General features: G+C 39.9%; 1 protein-coding gene across 10 annotated transcripts in view; it reads left to right on the top strand.

Moving 5' to 3' along the window:
• The window catches only part of FANCI (FA complementation group I), a 90,577-nt gene that overhangs the window by 63,960 nt on the left and 1,722 nt on the right, over positions 1-24,895 (top strand). For 6 of the 10 annotated variants that reach the window (XM_005602791.4, XM_070266719.1, XM_070266738.1 and 3 more), the window contains 19 exons: positions 1,325-1,393; positions 3,992-4,093; positions 5,074-5,244; positions 5,321-5,442; positions 5,966-6,130; positions 7,518-7,697; positions 11,701-11,867; positions 12,208-12,284; positions 13,705-13,821; positions 16,006-16,057; positions 16,889-17,016; positions 17,115-17,183; positions 17,369-17,462; positions 17,778-17,965; positions 19,070-19,123; positions 19,206-19,265; positions 22,954-23,025; positions 24,400-24,495; positions 24,778-24,882. In XM_005602791.4, coding sequence (XP_005602848.3) covers positions 1,325-1,393; positions 3,992-4,093; positions 5,074-5,244; positions 5,321-5,442; positions 5,966-6,130; positions 7,518-7,697; positions 11,701-11,867; positions 12,208-12,284; positions 13,705-13,821; positions 16,006-16,057; positions 16,889-17,016; positions 17,115-17,183; positions 17,369-17,462; positions 17,778-17,965; positions 19,070-19,123; positions 19,206-19,265; positions 22,954-23,025; positions 24,400-24,495; positions 24,778-24,882 — 2,088 coding nt within the window. The remainder of the gene's footprint in view (positions 1-1,324; positions 1,394-3,991; positions 4,094-5,073; positions 5,245-5,320; positions 5,443-5,965; positions 6,131-7,517; positions 7,698-11,700; positions 11,868-12,207; positions 12,285-13,704; positions 13,822-16,005; positions 16,058-16,888; positions 17,017-17,114; positions 17,184-17,368; positions 17,463-17,777; positions 17,966-19,069; positions 19,124-19,205; positions 19,266-22,953; positions 23,026-24,399; positions 24,496-24,777; positions 24,883-24,895) is intronic. The other 4 variants (XM_005602794.4, XM_070266726.1, XM_070266731.1 and 1 more) reach the window with 1 other exon arrangement.

Raw genomic sequence — 24,895 nt, 5'->3', positions numbered from 1 at the left:
TGGCAAGTTTTATATTGGTGTAGGAACTGTTTACCAGCCACTAGCCAAGCGCCAACCTTGCAAGTAGGCCTCACTAAGGATAGCAGTCTCAGACTTGCTGTGTTAACTCTTTTCTGCACAGTCATCCATATGCAAAAAAAACCCATCTCAACCTTTATCTAGCTCCAAATTTTAAAAATTAACTTGGAAGGGATCATAAACCTAATTCTCTTGGGATTTTGCTGTTCATTTATTCATCAAAGATTTACTCAGTACATCACTAGTTTCTAAAAACTCTATTATTGATAATAAACACCTTTGTCATACTTGTTGCAAGTATATGCCAGATGGCCATTTGCTCTTTTTTAAATTATGATCTTTTTAGAGCTACAGAAATACTAATTTTTGGTATTAAATCTATTGATCTTTTCCTTTGAGGCATCTGCTAATATATATGTGTAGAGAGTCCATATCCTTCCAGTGAATATTTGCTAACATTTTCTTCTATTTTTTTATGCTTTCGTTTTTTATGTTTAGCTACTTAATTCATCTGGAATTTGTCAGGATATAATGTATAAGGAGCTAACTTTTTCCCCAGATTAGCCAATTGTTTAGACATTATTTCCTCCTTATGTGTACTAAGTCTGTTTCTGTTATATGCTATACCTTTATTTCATCTATAGATTTTTGTGCCAAGACCACAAATGTCTTTTATTATCATTATACATTTATAAAATATTTTTAGTACTTGTTAAGGCTAAGCTTCCTTTGTTTCCTTTCTTTAAAAAATTTTTTTGGTTTTTCTTACAGAAGAACTGTGCAATCTCTTTTCCAGGTTCCCAAAGGAAAGTTCTCCCCAGGATTTTAATCTGAGCAGTTTTTAACTAAGATAGGGAAATTTTGCATGGGAAGAAATGTTATAGTCATTCCCGTTAGGTGCTTAGGGCCAGGAGGCATTTTTGAAGCACTGGAGACTGACTGACTGGAAGGAATGTTCTAAAAAGGAAGGTTGCTAAGGTAGGACAAGAGGAAAGAATGAGGGCCTAGGACATCCCTGACTGTGAAGGGGTCACTTACTACGAAACCAGAAGTGACTTGTTGTTTAAAAATTGTGAGGATTATAGTGAGTTTATAATTCAGTTCTTAGTGAGGAGAGATCTCTTTTTAGCTTAGGCAAATAACCTAAACTTTCTGAATTGTTTCTCCCTCTAGCAAATATAGTCTCCATCTTTTTCAAAGAACTGAGAATAGGGTAAAGAAATATAGTGTTCTTTTAAAGTTAGGATTGTCCAAATCACTAGTATCTCTGTTAACGAACTTATTCGTTCTGTTTGATTCTTATTAGGGATTCTATGATGTCCTTCGAAGGAACTCTCAGCTGGCTAATTCAATCATGCAGACTCTGCTTTCACAGGTAAAATATATTTTTATGGATATAGAGAACAGATAATGAGGCATTGAAAGGCAATGTTGTTTTTCTTACTTTTCAAAATATAATAATATTTTATAATTATTATTATTATTATAGTTCCCCAAAAATAATTCCCAGCTAGTACACTGGTACATTGTTAACATGCCTAGGGTATATGATGTGGTTTTGGAGTTGCTTTTTTTTAGTCACCACTTATCTACCTGCCATATTATCATCTAACAGTTATCCCTCTCAGTTAACAGTCTACATCCTAAGTCAGAAGGACATTTTAAAGAACCATTTGTACAAGGGCTATCAGCAGCTATATCTGTTTTATTTCTAAAAGAAAAAAAAAGAGTAATCTGGAGTAAATGTAGCAAAATACTGACATCAGTTAAATCTAAGTGACCTATACATGAGTGTCTATGAGATTATTTTCTGTTGAAAAAAGTTTTTAAATTGTGGAATATTTCAAAGGACCGTCAAGAGGAGAATTCAGCTGGATAATATCTGGTGTAAATAAGACCTTTTACTCCCAACATCTGTCCATTAAACATTTATGTGAATCTTTTTCTTAATAACAACTTGATTGAGATATAATTCACATAGCATACAATTCACCCATTTAAAGTGTACAACTCATTGGTTTTTAGAATATTCATAGAGTTGTGCAACCATCACCACAATCGATTTTAGAGCATTTCATCACCTCCGAACACAAGCCCACCACTTAAGCCACCACCTGCTGATTTTCCCATCCTTCCCTGACTCTCCTAGCCCTAACAACCACTAATCTTTCTCTCTCAATAGATTGTCTATTCTGGGTCATACAGTATGTGGTCTTTCGTGATTGACTTCTTCCACTGTCAGTTTTAAACCAACATTGCATTCCTGGGATAAATCCAAACTGATTATGATTCATTACCTTTTTATACGTTTCTGGGTTCAGTTTTCATTTAGGATTTTTACATTTATGTTTACAACAGGGAATGGCCTATAATTTTCATTTCTCATACTGAACGTCCTTGGTTTAGTACGATCTTAGTAAAATGGTGGGGAAATGTTCCGTCTTTTTCTGGTTTGCGTAAAATTTGGAATTCTCTATTTATTTCCCTTATTCCCTTTTTCCCTTACTTGTTTGGAAGTTATATACTATTTTTCATTAATCTAAACTTTAAACAAAATTTTTGGCTTTTGACACACAAGTAGTGTCAATTCTAGCCCTAACTACATTTGGAGACTAGTTGTGGCTAGAAATTCCCGGGGGAGGCTTTTTTCCCCCTCCACCTGTAGTCAAGGGTCAGTTAGCTACATACCCTTACCATCTTCCCCCATGTGGTGGATACAGGTTTTAGGTTCATCCACCAAGGAGATCTCCTGCGAATTGCAGCTTTATGTGAGAGTCTCTCATACAGCCTTCACCCCAGGAGGGCCCTGGGCTTTGTCTTCAATTCCGTGATTCCTTCTATAATTGTAGCTCTAGGCCTCAGGGATTGACAGATGCTGCCAGAGTAAACACTAGTTCCAGAGCTCATTTGTTCATTTATTTGCTAAGATTCATGCGTTTATAACATTTTCTCACATATGCAGACCACTAAGGAATTCTCTTATTTTTCTATTGTCTTAGCTATTTAGTAAACAAATAGATCTATATAAAATTTTTAATGCAATGTTTTCTATTGTTCTTTACCAGGAGGGTTTCTCTAGACCCCTAGTCCACCATTTTGCTATAAATGGAAGTTCTCTCTTTCTGTCTCCCCTTTTTATGCCATTGCTCCGTGATAATTCTGCTGAAGAAGCTCCATTTGGAATTAAGGTCTCAGATGTGTAGACTATTGGAAGGTCCTGTACTGTTCATTAAAAGCTTTTCAATGGGCTTGGGCCTGATCCTATGTAAAATTTATATCCTGTTAGCTATCTTGTATCTTTCAAACTGTAATGATCAGCCCATCTACATTTGCGCATTTAATAAGAATTGAAAATTATGGCTGAAGACATAGAGCAACTCAGGTTAGTATGTGGACCAGTAAAATTCTGCAAACTCCAAAAGTAAGAAGGAGAAAAATTATAATTTACCCTTTTTTTGAGCTCTGTCATGTGCCAAATAGTGTTTGAAGCCCTTTCCATGGATTGGCATATTTAATGCTTATAACAGCCTTCTATGTTTATATTAGTAATACCCTCATTTCACAGATGAGGAACCAAGGCATGGGTACCTTTGTCAAAACCATTAATAAGTGGTAGTACTGGGATTTTGGACTCAGCCAGTCTGACTCGAGAGCCTGTATTCTTAACCATCAAGTTATAGTGAAAATGCTGATGGCCTGTGCAGATTGAGGAATTGGTGTGAGAGAGTATGATGTTTTGTAGGAGAGGTAATGGAGGTGGAATAGGAAAGGAGATCTCAATCAGTACAATGCCTAAAGCAAGGACAAAGGATGTGGGCAAGCCAAAGCAACACAGATTTTGCTGCATTGTTCTTTGGGCAGTTGGGAAGTATGTTTTAGAATACATTAGACATTAAAGGTACCACTAGCCTGACAAATTAAAAAAGTGAAAGCATTCATGAGCCATTATGTCTTTTTTCCTTACCGTACACAGTTAAAACAGTTCTACGAGCCACAATCTGATGTGCTGCCTCCTCTCAAATTAGAAGCTTGTATTCTGACGCAAGGAGATCAGATCTCTCTACAGGAACCACTGGTAAGAGTTTTATTCCTCCTATAACCATTATTTTTACTGTTAAGTAAAATCTTCAGAAAGATGTACCTTGAGCTTTCCCTGGTAAGCTTGCTTTCTGCTACTCCCAAATGAATTTTTACTCTTAAATCTACCCTGTTATCTTTTCTGAGTCATCATCACCTTGGGTCTGTTGGTAAGATGTCTCTGTGTCAGTGCTTGACTAAGTCAAGGCATCCACCACTTCTCCCAAGGAGCATTTTCTCTCTCATTTATGCCTCTTTGATTATATACACTAAATAAATATACTTTAGAATTGGGGGAGGGAGATCACTTAGAAGCAAATGAACCCAGGGGGCCTGCTTCATTAGTCTGGAGGGAGTATATGATTTAGGCTGAGCTAGAATTGGTGCTCTGTTGAATCTTCAGAGGAACTAGGACAGGTTGGTTTTCTGTTCTTGTTGTCTAGCCTCAGAAAGACAGGGAAGAGAAAAAAACTGAGCCTCTCCCACCCCAGCTGACTTAGAACTCAAGGCAGGGGAAGGGGGTGGTCTTTCAGTTGTCATATCCTGTGTTCATAATGGGCCTTCTGTGCCGTGAGATGTCCTCAGCCTGGTTCGGAGATGCTATGTCGGTCTCCCAAAGCCTCCCTAAACATAAACCGCTATCTTTAGAATAGCCTCTGGGACTCAGAGGAGCTAGAGAGGATTTAACTTCATAACCAGGCTCCATGGTGTTTGTACCACATCAGGGACAGCAGATCTGATGTCGTGTTCTGAGGTGTCAGCTACTTATGAAGACAGTTCCTTTGGGAAAGGCCAGAAAACAATGCCCCTGTTAGTTCAATTATTTTTTTTCCAGTTTTATTAATTCAGATTGACTTAATTTGTGCTGTTGATTAAGTTACTTTAGCCTTATAGATAAGGATTATTTGTTGATTATCAGCAGCTTCATAGGTTATCCTTTAACACTAAAGAATGTTTAATTATTATTTTTTCCTACAGGATTATCTGCTGTGTTGTATTCAGCACTGTTTGGCCTGGTATAAAAGTAGAGTGATGCCCCTCCAGCAGGAAGAAGAGGAGGAGGAAGAAGGGTTCTACCAAGACTTGGATGATATGTTGGAGTCCATTACTAACAGAATGATAAAGAGTGAACTAGAGGACTTTGAACTGGTAATTGCTAAGTCTGAACTGTGTTGAATAATGGAGGTTTTTAATGGCTTATTAATTTTTATCTCATGTCTCTTAGGATAAATCAGCAGATTTTTCTCAGAGCACTGGTGTTGGCATCAAAAATAGTATCTGTGCTTTTCTTGTGATGGGAGTTTGTGAGGTTCTCATAGAATATAATTTCTCCATAAGTAATTTCAGGTAAGGTATTGCTGCGACTCTACTTGTAGTTTGATGAATAGTCCATTTGATATGGATATTTTTTAAACTCTAACAATATGCTAGGTATCGAACAGACCACAGACCGTGTCACTATCTCTTAGATGCCCTAAGACCAAACTATGTTCTTTCTACCAAAGAACTCCAAAGTATATGCCAGACAGGCCAGTGAATGTTGTCCCTCTAGCAGGCTTTAACTTGTTCACAGTTCCTCAGACCCTGGCCTCAAGAACTACTGATTTTAATAGAGAAATTTTTATTGGTGGTAGTATTGAACTTTCATGCTCTGCATCGACTGGTATAAATAAGAGAGGGAAAAAAAAATGACCCGATGGATGGGTGTGACCTGGGAGTGTTACACTAATGAAGATCCATTTATTTGTTATGTGATGTTGAAAATATGACATTAAAAAAAAAGCATTTTGATTTCTTTATTACTGTATGTGAAAGTAAACCACAATATTCTGATGCTTGTCCTTGGTGATCTCTTTTTCCTCTTACACAGTAAGAATAAGTTTGAGGAGGTTCTGAGCTTATTTATGTGTTACAAGAAACTCTCTGACATCCTTAATGAAAAAGCTGGTAAAGGCAAAACTAAAGCAGCCAACAAAACAAATGATAGTTTTTTGTCCCTGAAGTTTGTGTCTGATCTTCTCACTGCTCTTTTCAGGTAAGGTTCTAATAGAGTGCTTAAGACAGCAGCACAGCGAAGATAGTAACGCCTGTATATAGTATACAGTATATACAGTATATAGTAACTGTATATACCGTAAGAAATAAGCCAGGAGGTTTCTAAGTTTCTTGAAATGAAAGTTTGGACAATCCTAGGTAGCCATTCTAAAGAGGTACCTTGAATTATTAAAGAAAAAATCTGAAACGGTGGACTAATGAATGAAAAGCTAGGGATGAATTCCAACAAGGTGGTGAAGGAAATCTCCCTGGGTAGCTTGAACACCATACAGGCGTACCTTGGAGACATTGCAGGCTCAGTCCCAGACCACTGCAGTAAAGCAAATATCACAGTAAAGTGAGCCACACAAAGTTTTTGGTTTCCCAGTGCATATAAAAGTTATATTTCTACTGTATGTAATCTATTAAGTGTATAATAACATTGTGTCTGAAAAAACAATGTACATACCACAATTACAAAATTCTTTCTTGGGGCTGGCCCTGTGGCCAAGTGGTTAAGTTCATGCGCTCCACTTCGGCGGCCCAGCATTTTGCTGGTTCAGATCCTGGGCGCAGACATGGCACCACTCATCAAGCCACGCTGAGGTGGCATCCCACATGCCACAACTAGAAGGACCCACAACTGAAAATATACAACTATGTACCAGGGGCCTTTGGGGAGAAAAAGGAAAAATAAAATTTTTAAAACAAAAATTCTTTCTTGCTAAAAAATGCTAACCATTGCCTGAGCCTTCAGCAAGTCATGATCTTTTTTTTTTTTTTTTTTAAGATTTTATTTTTTCCTTTTTTTCCCCAAAGCCCCCCTGGTACATAGTTGTATATTCTTCATTGTGGGTCCTTCTAGTTGTGGCATGTGGGACGCTGCCTCAGCATGGTTTGATGAGCAGTGCCATGTCCGCACCCAGGATTCAAACCAATGAAACACTGGGCTGCCTGCAGCGAAGCGCGCGAACTTAACCACTCGGCCACGGAGCCAGCCCCCAAGTCATGATCTTTTTGCTGGTGGAAAGTCTTGTTAAGAAACACAATATCTGTGAAGTGCAATAAAATGAGATATGCCTATAACAGATAAAAAGGGAAGAAAGAAAAACCTGAATTGAAAAACCAAAGAAACAACAAAAAAAACCCTAAAGAAAACTAAGACTGACATTTAAATTTTATCCAAGTAAAAGAATTAGAGGAGGGGGGAAAATGAGGTAACACTGAGAATGGTAATTGTAGAAGGGCAGCCATGGCAATGACTCTGGCGTGGTCTGCCCAGAGTCTGTTGTTCAGAGCTTGCTGGTGCTGCTGTTCTGAACAGGCCCTAGAAAGCCTAACTCCAGATCCCAAGAGCAGTAAAGGAATCTCTTTTTTTTTCTCTCTAGGGACAGTACCCAAAGTCACGAAGAGAGCCTGTCTGTCTTAAGGTCCAGCAATGAGTTTATGCGCTACGCGGTGAGTGTGGCTTTGCAGAAGGTACAGCAACTAAAGGAAACAGGGCATGTGAGTGGTCCTGATGGCCAAAACCCAGAGAAGATCTTTCAGAACCTCTGTGACATAACTCGGTAAGCCACTCTCACCCACAGAAACTTGTTCCACTTGGTGTGGAGTCTCTAAGAGAGGAAACTGCAGGCGGGGTGAAGGTGAAGTTGGGCGTGCCCTAAGAGTGAAAGTGCAGTTACTAATATTGGGTCTTTTTTCTAGTCCTGCTTTGGTGTGGATTGTTAGTCACATATAAAATGTTAATCTATTACCAGGAACAAGGAGGAGTGTTACATAATGACTAAATAATTAATCAAGGAGACATAATTTTAAATGTATATGTACCTAACAACAGAGCTTCAAAATACGTGAAACAAAAACTGATAGAACTGAAGGAGAAGTGCACAAAAAATAATCTACCTGTTTCAGTAATCAATGGAATTAGTAGACAGAAAATCAGGAAGGACGTAGATGACTTAAACAACACTATCATCCAGCCTTACTTGACACTTATAGAACACTCTACAACAGTTTCAAAATACACATGCTTTTTGGACCATATTTGGGGCCATAAAACAAATTTAGCAAATTTTAAAAATAGAAATCAGTATGTTCTCTGACCACGATCGAATTAAACTTAAGAAAGCAATACCAGGAATATCTGGATAATCGCCATATATTTGGAAATTAAATGCATTTCTAAATAACCCATAGTCAAAGTAGAAAGTCAGAAATTAGAAAATATCTTGAACAGAATGAAAATGAACACACAACATATTAAAACTTGTATGATTCAGCTAAAGCAGTGTCTAGGTAGAAATGTAGAATAATCAGTGATTGTATTAGAAAAAAAAATCTCAAATCTTTAAGCTTCCACATTAAGAAAATAGAAAAAGAATACAAAAACGACGACAAAAAAACACATAGCATTGGAGATTGGATTGGTGGTTACCATTGGGGCAGCGGGAAGACGGGAGGGTAAAAGGGGTGATTAGGCTCACATCTGAGGGGATGGACTGTAATTAGTTTTCGGGTGGTGAACATGATGTACACAGAATTTGAAATATGATGTACATCCAAAATAAATAAATAAATAAATAAATAATAAAAATAAATTTTTAAAAAAAATAGAAAAAGAAGAGCAGCTTAAAATGAAAGTAAGCAGAAGGAAGGAAATAATAAAGACCAAAGTAGAACCATTGAAAATAAAGAGTAACAATAGAGAAAATGAATGAAACCAAAAGCTAGTTCTTTGAGATCAATAAATTTAATAAACCTTAGCCAGGCTGATCAGGAAAAGAGAGAAGACACAAATGAAAAATATCAGGTATGAGGAAGAGGGGATATCACTACTGATTCTACAGACATTAAAAATTGATAATAAGAGAATGTCAACAACTTTATGCCAACAAACCTGGTAACTTAAATGGACACATTTCTTGAAAGTCTACTCAAGAAGAAATAGCTAACCTGAATGATCCTATCTCAAATAAAGAAATTGAATTTATGGTGCCAAATTTTCCATCAATGAAAATTCCAGACCTAGATGTCTTCACTGGTGAATTCTACCAAACATTTAAGGAAGAAGTATTACCAATTTATGCAAACTCCTCCAGAAAATAGAAAAGGAGGGAACATGATGTCCCAGCTTGTTTTTTGAGGTCAGTGTAAATTAGCCTGATACCAAACCCAGCCAAAGACATTTTAAGAAAACTACAGACCAATTTCCCTCATGAATATAGATGTAAAAAATATTAGCAAATTCAGCCCAACAAATTATAAGAAGGATAATGTATCATAATTAAATGGAACTTTTCTCAGGGATGCAAAGTTGGCTCAAAATTGGTAAATCAGTCAATGTAATTCACCATATCAACAGACTAAAGGGAAAACCATATGATCATCTCAATAGATATAGGAAATAAAAATTCCGCATAAACCATGGTGAGATCTCCCAGCAAACAAGGAATAACAGAGAATTTTCTCAGTCTGATAAAGGAAATCTATAAAAAACCTCTAATTAACATCATACTTAATGAAGAAAGACAATGTTTTCCCCACATTGCCCTCACCACTACTGTTCAACATTGTACTGGAGGTCCAGCACAGCACAGTAGCCAGTGCAGTAAGGCATGAAAAAGAAAGAAAAGGCATCCAGATTGGGAAGGAAGAAATAACACTGTCTTTATAGACATAATTATTCTCATAAAAATTCCAAAGAATAAAAAGAAAAGCTACTAGATCTATTAAGTAAGTTTAGCAAGGTTGCAGGATACAAGGTTAATATTTTTATTTATATACTAGTAGTAAACAATTAGAAATTTAAATTTAAAAAACAGTACCATTTACCATAGCATCACAAAACTTGAACTGCTTAGTGATAAATCTAACAAACGTGCAAGATTTGTGATGAAAACTAAGAAACATTAATGAGAGAAATCAAAGGAGTCCCAAGTAAATGGAAAGGTATACAGTGTCCATGAATTGGAAGATTCAGTATTGTCAAGGTGTGAATTCTTCTCAAATTGATCCATAGATTCAACACAATCCCAATCAAAATCCTGTCAAGGTTTATTGTAGGTTTTAACAAGATGATTCAAAAATTTATGTGGAACAGTAAAGGACATAGAATAACTAAAACAAGTTTGAAATAAAAAAACAAAGTTAGATGACTCATACTATTTGATTTCAAGTCTTACTATGAAGTTGCTGAATTTTAGATAGTGTGGTATTGGTAGAATCAGTGGAACAGAGTATATAGTTGAGAAATTGATCCACATGAAACTGGGCATTTGATTTTTGACAAAGGCGCCAGGTTATGCAATGGAGAAAGAGTCTTTTCAACAAAATGGTTTTGAAACAATTGGACGTCGATATGCAAAAAATGAAGCTTTATCCATTCCTCATGTCATATACAAAAAATTAACTTGAAATGGATCAGAGACACAAGTGTAAAACCAAAAATTGTAAAAAATCTAGAGGAAAACAAAAATCTTTTATGACCTTGTTTTAGGTAAAGGTTTCTTAGGGATAACACTAGGAGAACAATGTATACTTAAAAGTTTTAACTCTGCTCTTTGAAAAACTCTCTTAAGGAAATTAAAAGACAAGTTACCAATTAGGAGAAAATATTTGCAAAATACCTGTCTGATGAAGGACTGGTAACCAGAGTACATAAAGAACTCTTAAACTTGTTAATAAGAAAACAACAGAATTAAAAAATGAGTAAAATATTTGAACACTTTACTGAAGAAGATATAGATGACAAATAAGGACACAAAAGGATGGTCAACATAATTAGTCTTTAGGTAAATGCAAATTAAAATCACAATGAGATATCACTAAACACCTATTAGAATGCCTAAAAGTAAAAAGATTGACCATACCAAAGTGTTGTCATGGATGTAGAGGAATGTGAACTCTTATACACTGTTGTTGGGAATGTAAATGGTACAACCACTTTGGAAAACAGTTTGGCAGTTTCTTAAAAAGTTAAGCACACACCTACCATAAGATCTACTCATTCCACTCTTAGATATTTACCCAAAAGAAATGAAAGCAGATGTGCATATAATGGTTTATATATAGCAGCTTTATTGGTAATAGCAAAATCTAGAAACAACCCAGAAGTCCATCAACGAGTGGATGGATAAATTGGTGAGTGGACGAATGGTGGTACATCCATACAAGGGAGTACAACTTAGCAATAAAATAGGAAAAACTACTGATAAATGCTGAACATAGGTGAACTCCAGAGCATATGCTTGTCGAGTTAACAAAACCAGACTCAAAAGGCTACACACTGAATGATACCATTTTTATATGATATTTTGTAAATAATAAAACCACAGTGACAGGAATCAGATCAGTGATTGCTTGGAAAATGAGGGGGAGAAAATTGACTACAGCGGAGCACAAGGGGACTTCTGGGGTGATGAAAGTGTCTTGGTTGTGGGGATGATTACACAACTGCAAGTTTGTCAAAATTCATAGAAGTGTACATTCACAGGGTGTGAATTTTACTGTGTGTAAGTTGTACTTCAGTGAAACTGACTTTAAAAATAAACTTACTTTTCCCTTCTTCAGGGTCTTGCTTTGGAGGTACACTTCCATTCCTACTTCAGTGGAAGAGTCAGGAAAGAAAGAGAAAGGAAAGAGCATCTCACTGCTGTGCTTGGAGGGCTTGCAGAAGATCTTCAGTGCCGTGCAGCAGTTCTATCAGCCCAGGATCCATCAGTTCCTCGGGGCTCTGGGTGGGCATTTCAACTCTGATAAATTGGCTTGATCTGAGTTTCTCTTTCTTAACATCAAGCCTCTTGATTCTATTTGTTAACCTACCACAGGACACCTGAGAAGAGTCCTGATGTTGCTAAGGAGTGACATCTAGTGGATTCAGAATTAGCACTTATTGGATTACACCTAACTGCAATTAGTGACTGGAAAATGGAATGTAGTATTAAGAAATTGCAGAATGTTAGGAATATATTTAAATCTGCCTCCAGACTTTTTTGGCCTTCTAAAATTTTAGCTATTAAAAGCCAAAAAAAAGCATAAGTCCTTTTCAAAGAAGATTGATTTCTTTTCTTTTCCTAGATGTCACAGATAAGGAGGGAGAAGAGGTGGAAGTCAGTGTCAATGAAAGGGCAGCATTCCAGATCCGGCAGTTCCAGGTGAGTAGCCCTGGGAAGCTGCTGTACTTGCCTGAGGGTCCTTGCAAAGGGACTGTTAGCACGGGCAGCTGTAAGAGTGGGCAGAGAGTGAACTAGTAGGACAGGAGTGTTTTTCTAGGTCATTATCCAAACAATAGGAAATAGCTCTTAGAGTGGAAAATAATGCATTTAAAAAGATTCTAGTGGGGCTGGCCCAGTGGCATAGTGGTTAAGTTGGCGCCACTTTGGTGGCCCAGGGTTTGCAGGTTCAGATCCTGAGTGCGGACCTACACACCACTCATCAAGCCATGCTGTGGCAGTGTTCCACATACAAAACAGCAGAAGATTGCCATATATGTTAGCTCAGGGCAGTCTTCCTCCCCCAAAAATAAATAAATAGAAAGATTCTAGGCAGCCAGCCCTGATAGCCTCATGGTTAAGTTTGGTGCACTCTTCTTCAGCAGCCCTGGTTCAATTCCAGGGCCCAGAACCACACCACTCTTCTGCCAGTAGCCATGCTGTGGTGGTGGCTCACCTTGAAGAACTAAAAGGACCTAAAACTAGCATATACAACTATGTACTGGGGCTTCATGGAGGGGGAAAAAAAAAGGAAGATTGGCAGCAGATGTTAGCTCAGGGCAAATCCTTCCCAAGAAAAAAAAGTAAAAAAGATCCTAGGGAGGGTGTGTGTTAAGCCACCCCAACCTCTGGCACTCACTACCTCTAAGAATGAGTGTATGAGTTGACATAAAGAGATTGCCAGGAGGCTGTTAAGGTATGGAGGTTATGTTTTGTTTTTGTGTCTGTGGTGTGGTTTGGCTTTGTGAGATTGCATAAAGACTGGACAATGAAGCCTATTCGTTTCTAACCAGTAGTTGTCACAATACCAGGATCTGCTACCCCAGAGGACTTCTTTATTTAACAAATAATTTTAAAGTTCCCACTGTGTGTCAGGGACTGTTCCAGGTGCTAGGGATACAGCAGGGAACAAAGGGTCAAAATCCCTACCCTTGCAGGGCTTACACTGTTGTGAGGAAGAGACTGGTGGACAACACAGGGCGTATTTCAGGTGGTGAGAAGGAATAGAGAAAGGAAAACAGGGAAGGGATGTCGGCCATGCTACAGCTGGGGCGTGGCCTAAGCCTGAGGTCAGTGGATGGGCTTCGGGGAGCTGTGAGCCACCCCAAAATGGGTGCACCATTCATTCCTAATTTGGCAAGGGGTTGAAGAAGGAGTCCATGGTTTTCAAGAGAACAGTCAGATTTATGATCAAAAACAGGGCAGGAAACTACCTGTTCAATCCAGGTTTATTTTCAGATTTTATCCTCTTGGATTTTGGTAGCTTTGAATAGTTTTTGTTCCCAGCCTTAGGAATCTCTGACTAGATCTCCCTGAGGGTAACATGTCTGCTAATGTTTCTGTGTATACTTTCCTTTCTCAGAGGTCCTTGTTGAATTTACTTAGCAGCCAAGAGGAAGACTTTAATAGCAAAGAAGCCCTCCTACTAGTCACTGTTCTTTCCAACTTGTCCAAGCTGCTGGAGCCCTCCTCCCCTCAGGTACAAGTCCCGCTCGTTCAGTCCCACCCAGCATCCCTCAGAAGGCAGAGGATTGCATCTTAAAGTATGTATCTGAATGTCCTCTCCAAGTCTCGCTTATTTTAAATGACATATTTAATTATGCTTCTGAGTTAATATAAGATCAATAAGATGTACCCTTTCCTACATAGTGTTTCTACCATGAATAATTATATGCAGCCAGACGGGGCAAGAACATAACTGCTTTTGTTTGTTTGGCTATGGTCAAGGGTAAACAGTAAGCACTATAGAAAAAAACTTGTTTATCTTTGCTGCCTTCGACCTTCTTAACCTGTGTTTTCCCTTACTCTTGGTGTTTTCTAAGATGAAAGTATGTTAATTATCAAGAAGGTAGCTGACATTCAGCACTTGGCTGTCTCAGCAAGATTGGCTGGTACTGAGTTTGGGGGAAATTCAACAAAAGGTGGTTAAGTCAGAAAGCATGACTACAGTCCCAAAGCACAAACAACTCTGCCCAGATAGGTTGTATGTATATGTATGTAGGTGTGTACTCATATACATAGAATTGTGTGCCCGCATGAGCGTTCACACACATAGAATAAGAGAAGGGCCACGTTTTGTGGGTCTGTTCCATTCAGGGGCAATTTCCCTATGGGAAATAAAGAGCCTCCTTGAGAGCCTAGGGCTGTGTGCTCCCTCCTACCACATCTACTCCTGATGTGTGAGGTGGACAAGTTGGAGCCCTGGGGTACAAGGCTCCTCATGTGAACCCTCACTTCAGGAGGAGCTAGTCTGGGAGACCACAGCCTGAGGGTATTATGGTGTTGGAGGCTGAAAAACAGACCTGATTTTCCTGTTGTCCTACTTCCAGGTAGCCCAAAGAAAGTCCCTTTTGCTACTCACTTTTGCTACTCATCTAAATCCAAACACTGCATCCCCATTTTACTTTCAGCTTCATCTTTTCATATGGCTACTTTTGCTGCAAAGAGCAGACGACTAGGAAAGAAACACAGGGACAGAGAATTGGGGCAGGGGGACATTTGAGGAAAAAATAAATGGATTTGGAAAGGCTAATATATACAGGAAAATTTTAATTTAATTTTTACTATGTACCCACACCACTGTAACTTCAGGTAGTCTGTTTAAAATTTTTTTAAATTTAATTTCAAATGAGTAATAAAGTCTTAGGATTTGAAAACCAGAAATGATAAAAAGATTTATAATAAATAATCTTCCTTCTATCCATGTCCTGCTTCTGTTCACTTCTTCTCCTACAAATAAGTAAATACCTTTTTATTACTTTCTTATGTATTCTTCAAGAATTCCCTTATTCCTGTACAAGCAAATACGAATATAGATTCCTATTCCTGAATCTACCCCTTTTCACACAAAAGCTTGTTCAGCATCCTGCTTTATTTATTGATTACAGTTGAAACTGTATTCTGGAGATTTTTTTATGTCAGTTCACAGAGAGCTTTCAGTTAGCCTCTGAATTTATCTTTTTCCCTAACAGATCAAAAAGTGAATTCTTTCTGGTCTTTTTGCACTTAAGTGTCACTGCTTTTCACTGCCCTTGTGGCTGAAATCCTGTCCCAAAGAAATGCTGAAGCAGAAAGCTGAGTGTGTATCTGGGAATGCAGCACCCTGCTGTCCCAAGACCTTAGCCTCCTCTGCCTACCTAAAAAAACTCTGTCTGGGTATTTTGCCTGTTTTCTTTTTCCTTTTTTTTTACCCCCCACTCCCTTCTAACCTCTTGGCTCCTAAAAGCTAATTCTGCTATCTTTATGGCCAGGATCTTACTTTCCTACACCTCTCTATTAGCCTAATATCCTTAAAGATGTCTCAAGTCTGGAGAGTGTGGGGCATGGGAAGGAAGAAAAAAGGAGCTTTCACCCTAGACCATGGTAGTAGGAGCAGAGGAAACTCAAGGGGGTAAGAGCCCAGACGCAGACCCCAGGACCTTTGGCCCGCAATGAGGGCATAGACTTTGAGAATTAAGTCATATGCTACATTATGAGAAAAAAGTATCAGTAATTCTTTACATAATTTTGGACTTATTTTTACTTAGTAGATTACCACTTTAGATCCAAGCACATGTTTTGGCAGGTGATTTGCTTAAATTTGGAAAGGTCTAGGGCTCTTCCAGTCTGACAACCTGTAGATCTGTCTTTTGGCATATTTCTTTAATATCCGAATGATCTCTAGTTTGTGCAGATGTTATCCTGGACGTCTAAGATTTGCAAGGAATACAGCCGGGGTAAGTTTCCTGCCATGTTTTCTTTTAGGCTTTATATAAAAATCATCGTTACCAAACAGCATTTAGAAAATTACACATTGACCAGAGTGGCCAAAATTAAAAACGACACAATACCCGTACCAAGTGTTGATGAGAGTATAGAGTAGTTGGACTTCTCATTCACTGCTGGTGGAGGTGTAAGTTGGTATAACCGCTCTGGAAAATGGTTTGGCATGATCTAACTACTAAAATTAAACATATGCTTATGATCCAGCAAGTCCACTCCCGGCAGAAATAGGTGGAAGAATTCTTACAGCAGCAGTGTTTTAATACGCTAAAATAAACACAAATACTCATGAGCAGTGGAATGGATAAAGGAATCGTGATGTACACACAGTGGAATACTGTACAGCGATGAGAATGAACAGACTACACTGACACACACTGTGGGGGAATCTCACAAACATAATGTTGAACAAAAGAAGCCAGACACAAAGTGTACTTACTGTATGATTCCCTTTAGATAAAGTTCAAAGTCAGACAAAACTAGATGTGAGGTTAGAAGTCAGGATAGCAGTTTCCTTGGTTGGGTGATGGGGGTCTCTGGGGTGCTGGTAATGTTCTGTTTCTTAGTCATGTGCTGGTTTCATAGTGATAGTGACTAGTAAAGGCAAACGTCTCCTTTTCTTTGTGCAGTCTTGTGGGAGAGCTGCCTTGGTTGGAATGTGTGCAGCACTGGGATATTGTACCTGAGACACGACAAGATACATGTTCTGGGTAGTTAGTCCCTCCCTCCGAAGGACTAACTGGATTATAACTTACCTTTCAATTTTCTTTCCTTTCTACTCCTAGAGGATGCCTCATTTTGCAAGGGCTTGATGAATTTGCTCTTCAGCCTCCATGTCTTGTATAAGAGTCCCGTCATCCTGCTACGTGACTTGTCCCAGGATATCCACGGGCATCTTGGAGACATAGACCAGGTACTGCAGTGAGCCTTCAATACAACATTCTGAGTGGGGATAGAGGTCAGGGGAACAGCCGTCCTGTCGTTACATCTCACCTCTCTTTCCCTCTCCAGGATGTGGAGGTAGAGAAAACAAACCACTTTGCGATGGTGAATTTGAGAACAGCTGCCCCTACAGTCTGTGTAAGTGTTGCTCCCCAAGCCATGGGAAATAGCCTTGTCATTCTTTGCATTTTGTTCCATGTGCAGAGTAAATTATAGTGGCTTGTGTCCTGAGGCCTGTAACCCACCTGCAGGTGGCCATGGTTATTATATTACACTAGTAGTTGTGTGCCGTGAGCCATGCCAGGCATTCTTTCCTTTCACAGTTACTTGTTCTGAGTCAGGCTGAGAAGGTCCTAGAAGAAGTGGACTGGCTAATCACCAGGCTTAAGGGACAAGTGAGCCAAGAAATTGTATCAGGTAAGATGAGCTCAGGGTGGGGTTCCAGGAATTGTGATGAGAGCAAAGTCAACCAAAATCCAAGTAGGACTACTGCATAGAAGTGGATGCCTGAGCTCAGTTTGTTTGTTTGAGCTGGATTTCTAATGTGATGAAAGACACACCTGTGTGGCTTATGACAGCAAGGTTATTGATTCACTCTGCGTGATGAATTACATGCTCATTTTCCCTACAGACTTCCTAGTTAATGGTGTCTAGTTGATTTCTAAATCTCCTTCACTTCATCTAGAAAATAAGGCCAGTTGGGTTTGAATGTGCAATTTCATTTCCCTTCAGAAGAGGCCTCATCTCAGGCAACCCTACCAAATCATCCCATTGAGAAAGCCATCATCATGCAACTGGGAACTCTACTTACATTTTTCCACGAGCTGGTGCAGACAGCCCTGCCGTCGGGCAGCTGTGTGGACACTTTGTTAAAGGACCTTTGCAAAATGTACACCATTCTTACAGCACTCGTCAGATATGTGAGTATGTGAGAGATATTCAGGGTCACCACCCCCAGTCTGCCCCCACCAGCCAGGAGACAAGGCCAAGGCAGCAGCCCAGTGCTGCAGAATGCACCTGGACGGAGCGCTTGCCTGCATCTTTGCAAGTCATGGTTTGATTCCGGTTTGGTCAGTAGGTGGCAGGAGTCTCCACAAGCCAGGAGAAAATGAGTTCATGGCATAATTCTAAACCTCCTTTTAGAGGCCCTTATTTCCTTGGCATAGGAGTATGCAGCACCTGACTGAGAGTGAATGCCTCTACAAATGCCTTCTAAGACCTAATGTATAGTTAGAGAATTCAATCTGAGTCCATATTGCACACTAAATTAGACTGTTTCAAACCAGTCTGGCACTAAAAATGTGTTATTCCTTCTTTCATCCCTTTAACAAGTAGGTGTTAAATGCCTTACAGGTCAGGTACTAGGGTGGGGAGGAACTTTATTTTTAAAAAATACAAAGCATACTCTGCCCTGAGTTTAAGTTAATGCTTCTTAGTATTTGTTAATAAGAAACTCTTTCCTTGCACTTGAAATATTTTGGTCCTCAGCAGACATTCAGAAGGTGATAGGAATTAAGTAATTTAGTTCTCATTTTAGCAATGATCCATATTAAATACTTAGAAAAGCATAGTCAACCCAAGAAGGATGGTAGGCCACCCCACAGTGTACCCAAACAACAGTGCAGACATCTCTGAAAAGGTGTAGTTCTGGCTACATGGTGTGGCTACTAAGCTTCTGTAATGGAAATACTGAGTCTTTTCTCTTTATTTTCATTTTCTAAAGGAAAAACAGCAAAGTCATGGGTTTTCTAGATGCAGGGACTATCAGCCTGAAAGATTTTTAAAGCAATGAGTTGAACAAGTCAGAAACAGAAACGCTTCATTGCCCATGGTCTGGGAAGCGCAGGAGCCTTGAGGAGGGGAAAAAGGAAGCCTTGTGTCTAGGATTCTCCATGAATACAGCAGCTTATTTTCTTTTCCCTCTCCAGAGTGATGAGTCACACTCTGTTAGTTCACTGAGTCACCTGTAGTTTCTTGGGACACTTATATAGGATGGTATGCTAAATCTAGGAATCTTTGGTTAGTATCTCCAGGTGTGTCAGAGCTCCGGAGGAATTCCAAAGAATATGGAAAAGCTGGTGAGTTGAGAATGCCTTTCCTAGGAATGGGGGAAGCATTTTATTCCTACAGTTACATTGGTTTCCTTCTCCTTTGCTGCAGGTGAAGCTGTCAGGTTCTCATCTGACCCCACTGTGCTATTCTTTCATTTCTTACGTACAGGTAAGTGACTCAGAGTCAGTACAAAATAGATCTTCAAGTAAGAAAGGACTTCTTATGTTCCTGGTGGACTGCTTGGCCACCTGTCCTGAGTATATGTAGTTTCTTCCCTACTTACCATAAGCAAAAGGTGCCCATTTGAGACCAAGCCAAGGCTTGAAGTCTTTCCAGCAAGGAAATCTTTAGTAATACCCAAAAAAGTTGTTTAATTTGGAGAGACAGGCATTTGATATGCTTGCATTTGGAGCAAGGAAGGAACAAGCATGCTTGGGCTCAGCGACTTGGTTTGTTTCTGGGTGATTCCAAATCCATGCCATTGGGCATCCTTTGGGAAGGTGAGTAAAGCAGCAGTAGGCCCGTGAAGTAGGGCTGAGATCAGATGGCACAGTGTGTGAGAGACAGCAGCATTTTCAGGGACTGGAGAGGATTTTCTGTCATTTGCCCAGAACTCTTTTCTTCTCAATGTCATCTGGTCTCAAATACCATCAGATTCTTGCAATACTTGAGTCCCCTTTACTGTTGGTTTAAACCAGCGTTTTTTAACCTCTGCATTATTGACATTTTGGGCCAGATAATTCTTTGTTGTGGGGCCTGTCTTGTGCACTTTGGGATATTTATAGCAGCATCCCTGGTCTCTGTCTACCAGATACCAGTAGCAGTCCTCTAGTGTGACAACCAAACTGTCTCGAGAAATTGTCATATGTCTTTGAGAGGCAAAATCGCCCCTGGTTGAGAACCACGGGCTTAAACATGTGAAGTGATGGGAGACCTACTGTCTCCCAAGCCTACTCAGTCACTGCAGTTAGAGTATTGCAGGGCTGTTAGCGATCTCTGAAGAGTCAGAGAATGTCCACTAATGGGTCAGCCCCAGCCAAGCGTCCAGAACCAGTTGTTAAAGCAGTGGATTATGACCACTTTGATAGTAATGCCCACTTGTTTTCTGCCTCTGCATTGTATACGGGCACAACACATTCCTCTCCATAACTTGCCTCATAATGTGTATTAAGGGTGCCTCCTCCCCTCCCCTTGAGTGACCAAGTGGCCTGTCATCTCAGTTTAGTGAAAGGAGTTTTCAGTAGTGTGCTGATAGTTGAGGTTCTCTATTGCCTTGCCTTCGTACCCGTTTTGTGATCTGGGTCAGGAATATATCATCTGTTTTCTGTCTGGCCAGTCTATAGCCTCCTCTCATCAAGCTGTTATGTCTGATCCTCTCCTTTTATGTCACGCAAATACTTGCTGGCATGCCTTCTCAACCCTCATGCTCATAAATTTTCACATGGGTGCCATTCTTTCAAACAAATCTCTTGTCTGTGTAGAGCATATATCCCTCCATCCTAAAGTCAGGTTTTGAGTTCCCCATCTCCAGGTCTTAATGATGCCTATAAGGCCATATTTCAAAGTATGCTGTATTGACTGAGACAGTTCTCAAAAAAAAGGATTCTGTGAGAAATACTTGTACATATTTCTCACCTTCGAGATTCATGGTATCCATTAGCATACTAAAGTTGCTGAGAGGTCCAACAATAATGTTCAGTAGCAGTTTTCAAACCTATTCAAGAACTTTTGTTTTCTTAATAAACAAATATTACTAATTTTTCAGAATAGCATTCTCTGAAGGACAGCTTGGGAAACACTGTATAAGACCTTGTTCATTTTATAACAGCTAACATTTAGAGAACCCTTACCTGGTTCTCTGCAACCCTTGCCTGGTGTTGTGTTAAGCTCTTTTCATGCATCACTTCATCCATCCTTACTACACTTTGTGATCAGTAGTTAGCTCCATGTAAGTGATGGAAGATTAGAGAGGTGAATGCCAAGGACAGGTAGCTCATTAAGAGGCAGAACTGAAACTTGAACTTGAGAAAGTTTGACTCCACAACAGGGGTCAGCAAACTTTTTCTGTAAAGGGCCAGAGAGTAAATGTCTTAGGTTTTCCAGGCCATACGGTCACTGTCATTATTCACCTCTGTAGTGGTAGCATAAAAGCAGCCATAGACAACATACAATTGAATGAGCATGGCTGTGTTCCAGTAAAACTTAATTTTCAAAAACAAGCAGTGGGCCGGATTTGGCCTATGGGCTATAGTTTGCCAGCCCCTCTAGAATAATACTTGATATTCATTGACATGTACAATGTTGGAGGGTTTTTGGGTTTCTAACTCCATTCTCAAGCATTTTCTTCTGCAAATCACCAGGCACCTCCTAAACTACTGTTCTTTTTTCTAGATTATAGAAAAACCAGTTTAGGTATTCCCTGGATATTTTCCCCCTTCCCCATCTACATTTGAGTTAAAGCCTTACTGACAAGTCAGGTGATCCTCAGGCAAACATTTTTTTCTGACTTTGTGAGATGTACTTAATGAGTAACCCTAGGCAAGAGGCTATGGTTCCATTAACTCCAACTCTTGTCTAGAAATCAGGATTGCATTTGCCACATCTTTGAGAGAGCTACTTATTCTCTTACAGCCCTTTCTTTTTTTCCACAGCCTTGGATTTCAATGGGAAGAAAAAGTGAAAGCCATTGCTCTAAAACCCTTAGCATCCTGCTCAGAACTGTACACCTTTAAAAGATGCTTCTCTTTTGGCTACAATTTTAGTCCTACCTGAATCAGGAATGGGCAGTGAACAGAGTTGATCTGGGGAGTTTCAATAGTCCCATCTTGGGTACAACCTCTAGAAAGATGGCTCACTTCCCAGTTGGTCACAGGAGCTCTACCCATGTCTGCTGCCCTGCCCTCCCTTAAAAGGGCTTCACCCTCTGCCATCACCATCCTATACCCTGCCTTCCAGGGCTAAAATTAGATTTCTTCACACTAGCCCCTCTGGATCCCTACCATTCCTTATTTTCGAGAACATGTCACATGGACCAAGCCTCCTGCCTCTCGCTGGCTCTCGTGGTATAATTTCTCTCCATTTTCAGGTCTCTGTTTTTCACTCTCTTACTTGTCCCAGGGAGCATGGTACGTTCCATCCCTGGAAGGCACAGAACTCTTTCAGGTAAAGGTCCCTGTTTTGTGTACCTCACGCGTGGGTGGTTTTTCTCCTCAGTCTCTCCTGACTCAGTCTTGATTTTCTTCTGCCTTATCAGAATCCTGTACTTCTTGCTTCCCGTTCTTTAATAGTTCTTCCTTTCTCCGGGAGCTCTTTATTCTCTGATTATCTACAACAAAGGGAAGTAAGTGTTCCTGTTGACTCTTAACCTTCTCGAGCATGTAACCACATGGCACGTAAGACACATCTGGCAATTGCCTGAGTGGAAAGACTGCAGACCCCAGGAACAGCCTCTCCAGCCTCCTGTCCTTTATGAGACCCTTTTAGCCAACTGCCCAGTAGGAAAATACCTATTCCTGTTACCATCTGACAGTCCCCATTTTAACCATCCTTCTGTACCTCACCAGTCGCTTGGCTGGCCTGGTCCAGTAACAGTTGGTCCTGCCCTCACTTCCATGTGCTAATCCCAAGAGCAAGATTGTAAATCTCCCAGCAACAAAAGTAGAAAAATATCCAAGGATTATTAGTGTCCCAGTGTTCTCCGTCTTCCACCATCTGTGGCAGGATAATCTCTTCACCCAGACTTGATCCCCTTAAGAGTCCCCATACTCTGCTGTAATCACCTTCCTAGAAAATTACCACTAACCTGGCTTTACAGAAAAATCTTCAGGAATGAGAGAATTTGTTTCTACTTCTTTAGAACAAGAAGAGTAAGAGCCTAACATATACAGGAGAAAAGAAGGAGAAAAGTGCTGCTGTTGCTACAGCCATGGTAAGCTGCTGACGCTGAGCATTAAATGTGGTTGCCGGCAAACCTTGAACATTATGTTAAGCGAAAGAAATCAGTCACAAAAAGGCTATATATGATTCCATTTATATGAAATGTCCACAGTAGGCAAATCTAAAGTGACAAAAAGTAGACTAGTGGTTGCCTAGAGCTGGGGGGTTGGAGACTGGAGGTCCCTGCTAAAATGGGTGTAGGATTTCTTTAGGGGGATGAAAATGTTCTAAAATTGATGGTTGCACAACTCTGAATATACTAAAAAAAACCCACTGAACTGTACAATGTAAATGGGTAAATTGTATGGTATGTGGATTATACCTCAATAAAGCTGTGACAAAAATGTGTATATAGCTGCTTCTCAGCTCATGAATTTTATGTTCAGATGGAACATCTTTTTCCTCTGAACCAAAAAAACATATGCTTTATTCAGGAAGCACCAGAAAATCTTGAGCTCTTTCTTTAAAAATAGAAATAGGTTAACATACCCATTGGGAAGGAATTGTTCTAGGAAAAGTTAGTGAGTGCAAAAGGTGCTCCCTAAAGGGTGTGTAATTGTTGGTGAAGGTACAGGGAAGTGGGTTCTCTGGTACTCTGCTGGCAGAGGAGAAAATGAGTACTGCCGAATTTTAGGAGATACAGACACACACACACATTCTTTAATGCAACAACTCCACTTTTAGGATGTAAATTGTAAAAGCCTGTGTATAGGATGGTCCTAGCAATGTTGTTTGTAAGAGTGAAATACTGGAAAAACTAAGATACCCACTAATAGAGGACCAGCTAAATGGGTTATAGTATGTTAATACTGTAGAATACTTTGTAGACATGAAAAAAAAATTGAAATGTTCAGATATAGAATTATCTCCAAGATAATGTAAAAAAAAAAAAGTTGAGAACAGTGTCCTCATTTGTGGATTTTTCTTTAAATAGAGAAATACATCTATAAGCATAAGAAAGGTTTGGAAGGATCTGCAAGTTACAATTCAGACTGGGAGAAAGATAGATAATTCCCCAGTGCAAATTCACATGCAGACTAGAGAGAGGAAACAGAGGTAGTGCAGAGTCAGCTCAGCGTTTAAGAACATCAAGTCAGAGGGGCAAGCAAGTTTGTACAAATGATCCTTCCCTCAGCCAGGCTCTAGGTAACAACAAATGCTTGGGACTGTAAATGGCATTTAGGTCCTTGGATGAGAGTGAACTGCCAAAAAGATTACTGGTATATAAGTAAGACTGAATTTGATTGGCAGACAGACTGGCTTTCCCCCAAAGCCTTGAGCAGTTCTGCTACTGACAGCTTCAGAGGACAACTTCAGAAACCCTTGAACCTAAAATTGAGGTGGTCTTCTCTTCTTTGCCCTGTAGGCCAGAGTTCTTCGGGAAACCAAGCCAATCCCTAATCTCATCTTTGCCATTGAACAGTATGAAAAGTTTCTCATCCACCTTTCTAAGAAGTCCAAGGTAAACCTGCTGCGTCTTGTCTACCATTTGTTTACCCTGTGAGGGGACCTGGCAGGCTGAAGCAGCACAGCTGCAATGGGGGATCGGTCCGTGGCCATTTCTGATCTGATGGCCTGAATCCAAACCTCACGCAGGAGACTGACAGAGAACAGGTGAAGTGGGTGCGTGCCCACGCTAAGTAGGGGCTGAAGGAGCGGCCAGGGGCCCAGCACAAATGGCTCAGGCTGCCTGGGTGGGGCCTAGCAGCAGGAAAATATGCCCCTGCTTGCCACTCTGTCACAGGTGAACCTCATGCAGCACATGAAGCTCAGCACCTCACGAGACTTCAAGATCAAAGGAAACATCCTGGACATGGTTCTTCGAGAGGATGAGGAGGAAGTTGAAGAGGTGAGTGCCTGCT

The sequence above is a fragment of the Equus caballus genome, chromosome 1 (genome assembly GCF_041296265.1).
Source record: "Equus caballus isolate H_3958 breed thoroughbred chromosome 1, TB-T2T, whole genome shotgun sequence".
Classification (NCBI taxonomy): domain Eukaryota; kingdom Metazoa; phylum Chordata; class Mammalia; order Perissodactyla; family Equidae; genus Equus; species Equus caballus.
The sequence above is the reverse complement of the archived record's forward strand: the minus strand, read 5'-3'. Positions and strand labels throughout refer to the sequence as shown.